Source organism: Nilaparvata lugens, chromosome 4 (assembly GCF_014356525.2).
Source record: "Nilaparvata lugens isolate BPH chromosome 4, ASM1435652v1, whole genome shotgun sequence".
Lineage (NCBI taxonomy): Eukaryota > Metazoa > Arthropoda > Insecta > Hemiptera > Delphacidae > Nilaparvata > Nilaparvata lugens.
The window spans coordinates 9,668,625-9,678,471 of NC_052507.1; the positions used below are offsets into that span (position 1 = coordinate 9,668,625).

General features: G+C 32.8%; 1 protein-coding gene across 1 annotated transcript; it reads left to right on the forward strand.

Annotated features, from left to right (window-relative positions):
• Positions 1-44: 44 nt before the first annotated feature.
• LOC111052480 (protein TEX261) lies at positions 45-8,313 on the forward strand. Its single transcript, XM_022339176.2, has 5 exons — positions 45-441; positions 872-951; positions 1,689-1,910; positions 3,770-3,881; positions 5,968-8,313. Exons 1-5 carry the CDS (start codon positions 372-374, stop codon positions 6,087-6,089), a joined length of 606 nt encoding a protein of 201 aa, XP_022194868.1. The 5' UTR covers positions 45-371; the 3' UTR covers positions 6,090-8,313.
• Positions 8,314-9,847: the final 1,534 nt, after the last annotated feature.

A 9,847-nucleotide genomic window follows, 5' to 3' on the forward strand; every position in this document is an offset into this window, starting at 1 on the left:
ACCAAATAATACATTAATTCAAAACTCTATAAATCATTCTGTCTAAGCTCAAGTCAAAAACAAATGGCCGAACCGGCTGATGTGTTGTATTTTGATTAGATTTTGAAACATACAACATAAATATTCATTTTTTGTTTATTGTATAAAATAACATTTAAAAATCCCTTTCGTATTTATTAATATTTTTGTGTGATTACTCTTCAAGGGTACTGTGAGTTCTTCATCTATCTTCCAAGTGAATTCCCTCAGTATGAATTATATTTACAGAACTTGAAGGAAGTAGAGTACTAATCATTTATGAATTCTACATTGTTATTGTAAAATGTAACTTACCAAAGTGGGTAACTGAGTGATATATTTATTAATACAAAATGTGGTTCCTCTACCTTCTAAGTTGGATTGCTTTAGTAGTCCAGATACTCTTTATAACTGTTGCAATTGGTAAGTTAGGTTATGTCAAATTTACCCTTCAAAATGCAATACTGTATTGTTCTTTTCTTGAACTTAAAACTTAGTACACATAACATAAACTCTTATCAAATAGACATGATGTATTTGGTTTATTATATTGATTAATATCGTTTAAGATATTAATTAGCGTAATCAATAAAATAGTTATATGTAGTTTAGCTAACTAAACTTGTCTATAAATAGATTAAAAGCACAATAAAACAATTATTTTGAAGATTCAAAGTCAATTTACATAATACATTTTAATTAGCATAATACATCATGGTTATTGTTCAATCCTTAGACCTTCTTAGACCAACAGTGATATCTCAATACTTTTTCATTTACTTCTTACGTAGAATTTTGTGTCACATTATATTTAAAAATTTTTACCATCTAATCTATGTTCATTTGTTTTCAGCTGCTGGATTGTATTACCTAGCTGAGCTTGTTGAAGAGTATACAGTTTTATCCAAAAAGATAATTTTATGGATGACTTTTGTAAGTATCTTAGGCTATATTTCGTCAACACCTGTTTTTAATATTCATGTTTTTTTTTTTTAATATTGAATAATATGTTTCACTATTCAATTATATCTGTAATATTCTAGTATACCAAAGTTAGTAGACTACTAACGTTGCTAGTATACTACATGATTTTGTTTAAAAATTGATGTTTCAAATTGATTATGTGAGTAGACATCTCAATGTCAACTGATCCAGTTTTATCAAATAACTAAATTTCTATGATCAGTTACAGGGTAAAGTAGGTTGATTTTTAAAGCTTTTTTGTGCGGAATCTCTGCGTAGAGGTTTAACTTGTCAAATATGCAATTTGAGCCGTCAATGGGCATTAAGACTGTCATACTCCAGCCGGGACCGACAAAAGTGCCCATCCAATAACATGGGAGAGACTTGGCCACTTTTTTGTATCTGAGTTTAAACCCAGGACCTCTAGGCTGCTACGCCGAGAAATCCAATTCTAAAATACACATAAATTAAGTAGTTTTATCTGGAAACAAAGATGTATTCGCTTCTTTTCTCAATTCTATCAATTTTTTGTGAAGTCGAAAGAAATGAAGGCTGCACTTTAGTATATGAAATGAACTTACACGCATTTGAAAAGTATTATAACATTATTTATGGAAATGAAGAAAATCATATTCATACGTTACAAGAAACAGAACTTGACTTGACGCTATATTCTCGTGTAATATTATATGAATTACTGTTCACAGTGGACACTGGGCTGTTACATATGTTTCCTAATCTTCGAAGATTTGCCACTGCGAATGGTGGTTTGCGGCATTATCAGTCAAGTCGCACATCTTTATATTTTGCAGACGTTTCCGTTTGTCGCCGTTCTCTCTCCCGCATTCATATCGGCCATTGTACTTATCTTTGTCAACCATTACTTCGCATTCCAGTACTTTAGCAGTGTGTACTATTCATTTTCAGAGGTCAGTATTATTCATAGCTGAGTATTCAAGTTATGGTATTATTTATTGTAATTTCTCTCCTGCAGTCATAGAGTAACAAAACGACTTGAGGCCGATTTTACTCATAATATTGTATCACATCTTTCAAGTACTCGCCCTGTTTCTCTTTTCCCAATTGATATGATGTATTGTTCACTAATGGGAAGGTCAGAATTTACAATGACCTTTCCCACACTTACTGATTGTTGGTCGACATTTATACCTAGAATGTCCTCCGATTGGCCAATTCTCACTAACAGCTGATTCTCTGCCAATCGGAGGACATCATTTACAGTTTCTTTGGTCGTGGTTACAATATGATCAGAGGAGTTTATTCAGAGAAAGGCATTGGTTACATATTACATGATTGAAGATACAATTATTTACTTAATTTTTATAATGTATTGAGAAAATATGGCCTCACTATAATTATATCAATACATCTTAATATTCAAATACTGATAAGTATACATGAATAGATTACATGATGGGTGTTGTGACGATAAAAATGTCGGCCGATTAAGTAAGTGTGAAAACTGCCATTGGGTATTATGGCGAAGTAGGACATCTGAAAGAAGCTCTCTGCCAATAAAAGCCATTATTATGATGATCTAATTATCTATTCATATGATTTATATTAGTTTTCAGTGGTCAATTGATTGATATAGTTGTATAAATAACTAAAATAAATAATCATATTATTTGTTCTCAAGCAAACCATAAAGATACGGAGTTACAGCTGAACCAAAATACATCCTCAGTACTATCACTCTACAAATCACACATTAACATCCTATTGGAATGAAATACTAGAAACAACATGTCAGTTTATGAGGAAGCACAAATTCACTCTCTACAGAGTGTATTGATTGATATAGTTACGAAATTTGTCATATATCATGTCAATAACTTATTCACAATTCAATATAAGCTGATTGAAAAGTCGTTTTGAATCATATAGACCTATCTTGGAAAATTTCTTCCAAACAAGGTTATTGAACATATACCTTGCAACATTTGCTTCCAAACAGGGTTTCCTTAGAGGTGTACTGAATGTTAAATTCTCGTCGATTTACAATTAACTGCATTGTAGTTGAATTTGAAAGATGTATATTAAGATCAAGTTGATTTTTTCATAATAACATGATTGTTCACCAGGATATAAATATCACCAACATGCTCACCAACTTTATGATTTATCTTTATTGATTCATACAATAAGTACATCATTAAAATGATAGGATTAGAAAAAGTTAGGTAACCTTGTGCTATTCCTCATTGTATATTAATATGTATATTAAGTTCAAGTTGAGTTTTTCATAATAACATGATTGTTTACCAGAATATAAATAATATCACCAACATGCTCACCAACTTTATGATTTAGGCTATTCTTTATTGATTCATACAATAAGTACATCATTAAAATGAAAGGGTCAGAAAACGTAAGGTAACCTTGTGCTATTCCTCTCCCAAATTTAGATAAGGTTACACATAGTCCGAAATAGGTTCACAATTTTTACCAACCAAATACCTTAAAGATGCATCTCTTAAAGGTCTTTGTTACCAACCTTCCATTACGTAACTGTTGGTAACGTGTTTACTGATAATACTGAAAAATACTAATAACATGCAAAATATCATTAAATATGTTGCATTTGAATTAGTGAAAATAATGAAAATATTTCATTATTTATTTATGGCATATTTAACTTTTTGCTAACGTTGATGCTTACATGAGCTCTAGGCTTGTGCGTGGGTATTGAGGCAGATGATAATAATAGATGAGACTTGTTCAACTGTATCATATTACTAATATTATAATTTTTTGTATTTTTCAGGTAATGGCGTATTTCACTCTGTGCTTATGGCTTGTGCCATTTGCTCTATTTGTGTCATTATCTGCCAACGAGAATGTGTTACCAACAGTGGCTGAGACTAGACCCCTACTAGGTAAATTTTTATTATAAAATAAATTCTATTCCATGTCACTTGATTATTTTATTCATTTATTTCACTTTCTGCTATTAGAAAAAACGACTAGAGAAAATTAGAGTAAATAGAATGAAATGAATGATTCTTCAATGTTGTTTTCCATCACGAACTGCTCATTATTAATTCACTTTTTGCTATTAGAAAAAACTACCAGCAGTCAGATATTTTACAATAAATGAATTAATCACTCACTGTGACATGAGATCTTACGGCAGTTCCGCCATCTTCTTGGTTGTACTCATAGACAAGTAGAAGGATAGAATGGCAATTTTTAGTGTGCTGTTTGTGTCTATTGGAGTAGATGCCATCTGACCGCCATGACAACCAAGAAGATGGCGGACCTGCCGAAAGATCTCGTTGTCAAAGTGAGTGATTAATTCATTTATTGTAAAATATCTGACTGCTAGTCGTTTTTTCTAATTGCAAAAAGTGAATTAATAGTAAGCAGTTCGTGATGGAAAACAACATTGAAGAATCATTTATTTCATTCTATTTACTCTAATTTTCTCTTTTACTCCATTTCCATTTTATTTTATTTCACTTGTTCAATCATATTCAAAATAAATTCATTTCACAGCTTATCTTCACTATGGATTGTGATGTAACCGGTTTCATCGTACTTTGGATTAAAATCACTTTTGAATTGGAAATACGGTACTAAGTTTGAGCTGTGACAAAGTTTTGACCTGTTGTTGGTCATTTACAGACTGAGGAAACAGATTCTTATTTCATGGTTATTAATATACCAACAAGAGGTCGAAGTTTCGTCACTGCAAAAAAAGTGTTCTCACTTCAAGTGTGTTTTTAAATAAAATACCAAATCAATATTTGAAAAGAATGGATTCACAACACAGTAATTATGCCGAAAGGTTTCTTTGTATTTCATTATTCATTATGAATCGAGTTGTAATATTATTGAAACTACAGTATAGCAAATACTGGTCATTCAGTAATGTAGCAGAAGAGGGGACCAGTTGTCGTTATGGAGTTATACCATTGCCCGACAATTGGCCCCTTTTCAGCTTGTATCAGTCAGCTTTTAGAAACTTCAGTTCATGAAAAATAATTTAATTTTTTTATCTAACTACATTTTTATCATCATAAACTTCATTTTTCATTACCGTATTTTTCAATGTAATCTGTACCCAATCTATGAGCTATTTGAAAAAAATACTCTTAAAGAAAATCGACATAATTTTCCATTGTAGAGAAAGCAAAGATGAGTTCAAGGACATTCTGTGTCCTCCTGTTACTGAAGTTGATGAAGATTCATCAGAACCTCAACCAGGTCATCTTGTATGGAAACCACTAGGAAGCGAAAACGGTCCATTTAAAAAGTTGAATTTGATTATTCTAATGTTTAATAATAAATATTTTTTTCCTACATTTACGTTGAAAAGTGGCCATTGCTGCACTGATTACAGAACGCAAAGAATCACTTTTCCGCTCTAGTGCGGGAAAAATTTTTTCTGCACTCCAGATTTGCAACATGACAACGCAAAATAGTTAGTAGGTTATATGGAGCAACAGTGCAGCAAAATCAAAATAAAGTTGGTGACTGGGCTGCTATAGTGAGCATAGGTGCAACGAAGCACGAGCACAGCATTAATTAGATATTATAACCAAGGACAGCGACAGCACAGTGCCACCACAGCACACACCACACAGCCGCCCCGCCATTCAAACACACATACATTATTCAATTTGACAATAAATTAAGGTTTTTATCAATAATAAAATTACACAGAAAAACATTTGATGGATTTCAGGCAATTTTACCCATAATTACCCACTTTTCATATTCAATGGTAACTGTAGGAAAAATTTAATGTGAAATACGTGCGCAAAGTTCCTCTGCTGCACTCAACAAACCATTCCGCCCTCGCCTACGGCTCGGGCGTAAACGTTTCTTTCGGTGCAGCAAACTGTCACTTTGCGCACTAGTTGCACAAATAACTATTGTGTTTAATGCTTTTCTTTCCCATTATAAATTTGTTTTTTTTTTCAATACAAACTTGTAATTATTTTCGACTGTATGTTACAGGGGGCGATAACGATCTTGTCAGCAACTATTTCTCAAGAAAAAGCAAAAAATACGGACTTCTAAGTCTGTTTACGTATGCCAAGCAATCTATCCTACCGCAACGGAGTAAGAAGGCCTTCTGAAAGCAGCAAACTTCAAAATTTAGAAACAAAAACTAAATATAATTTTAAAAACTTTGAAATAAACTAAGTCCCGCATCACGTCACATAAAGCAGCACATCTAAAATAATTTTAGATTAGATTTGATAAGTAATATAATAGAGAAAAGATAACACAAGAGGATAATCCCATGGTATAGGGCATTTAAGTTCCAATTTTACTTTCCTTGCCCTATTACCATAGGTAAGGAAAGTATTGCCTTCCGAAAAAAATTCAGGTACCCCAATTTTCAAATTTCTATACGTTTGAAGGTCCCCTGAGTCCAAAAAATGGTTTTTGGGTATTGGCCTGTAAGTGTGTGTGTGTGTGTGTGTATGAGTGTAAGTATGTCTGTGTACACGATATCTCATCTCCCAATTGACGGAATGACTTGAAATTTGGAACGTAAGGACCTTACACTATAAGGATCCGACACGAACAATTCCGATTGAATGCAATTCATGATGGCGGCTAAAATGGTAAAAATTATGTTAAAAACTGGGTTTTTCGTGTTTTTCTCGAAAACGGCTCCAACGAATTTGATCAAATTCATACCTAAAATAGTCAGTGATAAGCTGTATTAACTGCCACATATCTGTAAAAATGTCAGGACCTCCGCCCCATCTATGCAAAGTTTGATTTTAGATTTCTAATTATCAGGCTTCAGATACAATTTGAACAAAAAATTTCGAGTGGAAAAGATTAAGCATGAAAATCTCTACAATTAATGTTCAGTAACATTTTCACCTAAAATTGAAAATAAGCTCGAAATTCGAGAAAATGTGATTATTCAATTGCAAACTGTTGGCAACTGTTGATTCTATTGAATCATTCACTATTCATCTCGGGCCACTCCCGTGTTTCGGATGGACACGTTAAGCCGTCGGTCCCGGCTGCCTAAAAAGCAGTCGTTAGGTCATGTCAAAGGCCCTGAAATTGATCAGTTGCGACCTGAAAACTCTGACACCAGACCTGAGCCAGCCTGACACCAGACCCACCAGTGTGTCTCCAGCGTTATTGTACTGTCACCAGCTGGCTAAGATCTTTGAATAGTGGACTTGAGATGCGCATGAACACTAGCGTCAGGTGATCAAACGGCAAGGAAAGTTGTGTGAGTGCGCCACACCAAATTTTTAATGTTAACTCAAGCTGATAGTCGAAGTAGTTGTTTTTCGTGAAGATACTGTATTTGACGCTTGTGGTTTCATACTGTGTTGTTCTTACACTCTCACCCCAACAAAACAGTAATAATAGACAGTGTAGTCGACAGTAATTGGCTTGATTTAACAAGAAATCGGCTTGAAATCTGGAACATAAACTAGTCTACCTATACCATGGGATATCGTCTTGTGCTATCTTTTGTCTATGACAATATTGGCCCATATGAATAAAACCAGAGCAAATGCTCATGAGCAAAAGCATTAAGCAAAAGGTTTTGCTCATGAGCAAAAGCATTTGCTCATTTTTGAAGCTCACGGAAGCGCTAAATATGCAAACAGGGGGCACCGCTTGTGTTTGCGTCGTCTGCTCTATTTTCTATATTTATGAATACAGTTTTTGGTTAGTTGAGTTTAGAATTTTAAAATAATAGCGTGAAAAAATATCATCTCTATAATAATCTTCAGCATATTCTTATAATCGTCTACACTCTCATATTCTTAAATGCCTATTTCCTATTTTGTGATGGCTATCTTTATAACAGGTAGCTTTTGTATTTATTCTTTTGTAGGAATAATGGTGATATAATATATCATAGTTGAATCTAAAAAGAGTTTTATAGTTTTACACTATTGGTTGTGATAGTATCTGGTATAGTTTCCTCTTTCTCATACGAATTAGTTGAGCCATTTTACTATGAGCAAAAGGTGATAAGCTGTTCTAGACTAGACTCACCTTTTTTGAAGCATTTGCTTCAAAAGTTGAGCAAATGCTCTAGTTTATTCATACAATTTTGAGCAAATGCTCAAACTATTCTTTGATGAGCATGAGCAAAAGGTTTTGCTCACGTTTACTCATAGAAAATGAAGCAAATGCTCCATATTTTAGAAGTATGAGCAAATGCTCAACTTTATTCATATGGGCCATTGACTCCCGCAGCTATGCGCTTATACTGTATTCAGTAGCAATAATATTCAACTGTTTTGTAAATAAAGTAATTAGCAGTGTTTGAATGTTGATAACGTGTAATTAAACGGTTTTTTACAAGTACTACTTGTATTTCATGATATTTAATTACTTCCTTGATTATACTAGTCATACATCAATCATAATATTACATTATGGCGTACAATTAAGGTAGGTTTTTATTTATGAGACTCGGCTAGTCGTCTGGGCTTGAAGTATTCAAAATAGCAACCATGCAATATTAGTAATAAAGCATTACAAAAAGTACTTCAGATAAACAGAAACAATTCACAGATGGAAATAGGTTGTAAGTTGCATTTGTTCAGATGCCAATTAATGAATAATCAATATTAAACGAAATTCTATCTAGCTGTTTACCCGGTTGTCAATATTTGCAGTAGCAGAAGTCTTCGGGGTGATTTACAACATTTAATTGGGATTTTCGTTTGATAATATTTATCAGAAACAATTCAACTCAGTATCCTATTATAATATTATAACTGTAATATAAATTATGAAATTGATTAAAAATTAACTGGTTGAATATGATAGGAGTAGCTAGGTACGATTTATGGTTTTGAATAGCTTCTATTTTGCCTAGTCACAGCAATGCCGCATTGAAGAAAATCTACAATTAGCTTTTTTAGAAAATAGTTAAGAATTTTTCTGTTGGTTAATATTACTTCTAGTAAGCTTACATTGTACGAGAGAAGGAGAACAATTTGATGTTCATTTTGTATTTATATTAGAGAAAACAATGAAAACACTAGAATAATGTAGTCTGATATCACGAATTGATTTTTAAGAAAATAATTCGTAAAAATAAAATAGTGATTTGAGACTATATGATAGTGTTTCCATTATGGATAAGTTTCACTATTTCTCGTCTATCACAGTATCAGAAGTTACAGAAAACATTTCATTTCCACGCATCCAAATCTGACTTCAACATGAAGAGAATAGCAGCTTAGTTCACTAGCCTGAATTATCAGAGCTAACTCACATTATTAAAGTTCTTAGATACAATTATAAAATGTAAGTTGCAACTGTATAAATTAATTATATCAGTAAGCTATAGATAGATGATCGTAGGCAACTCTTATCGCAGAATTCCCTTTTTTGGAACCAAATCTATTTGGTTTGTCGAATGATAGAGAAGGATATAGCAACACCAATGTTGATCAAATACTTCCATTATTATGTGGACCTCATTATAAAAAAAATATATTATGTAATAAGTTGAGGCGTTTACTACATAAAAATACTTTATAAAGTATTATAAATTAAATAGATCTATTCAAAATTGGGCCATCCATTGAGAAGTACATTGTAATTGCATATTAAAAATAGCTATTGAAACACAGGCTCTTCAAAAATTAATCTAGACTACAGAACTAGAATGAGCAATGAGGTAATCCTTCTTTTGGTTATTCTTCACTATTGGTTATTCTTCACTATTGGTTATTCTTCTTATTACTAGAAAACTAGAACTTTTATAAATAGGCCTCAGTTTGTTAATCGGTGGGGAGGGGGAGAGAGAAAGATAGATAGATAGATAAAGAGAGAGAGAGGATTCGGAGCACCAAGCCCTCCCCCTTTTCAATTAGCTGATATGACG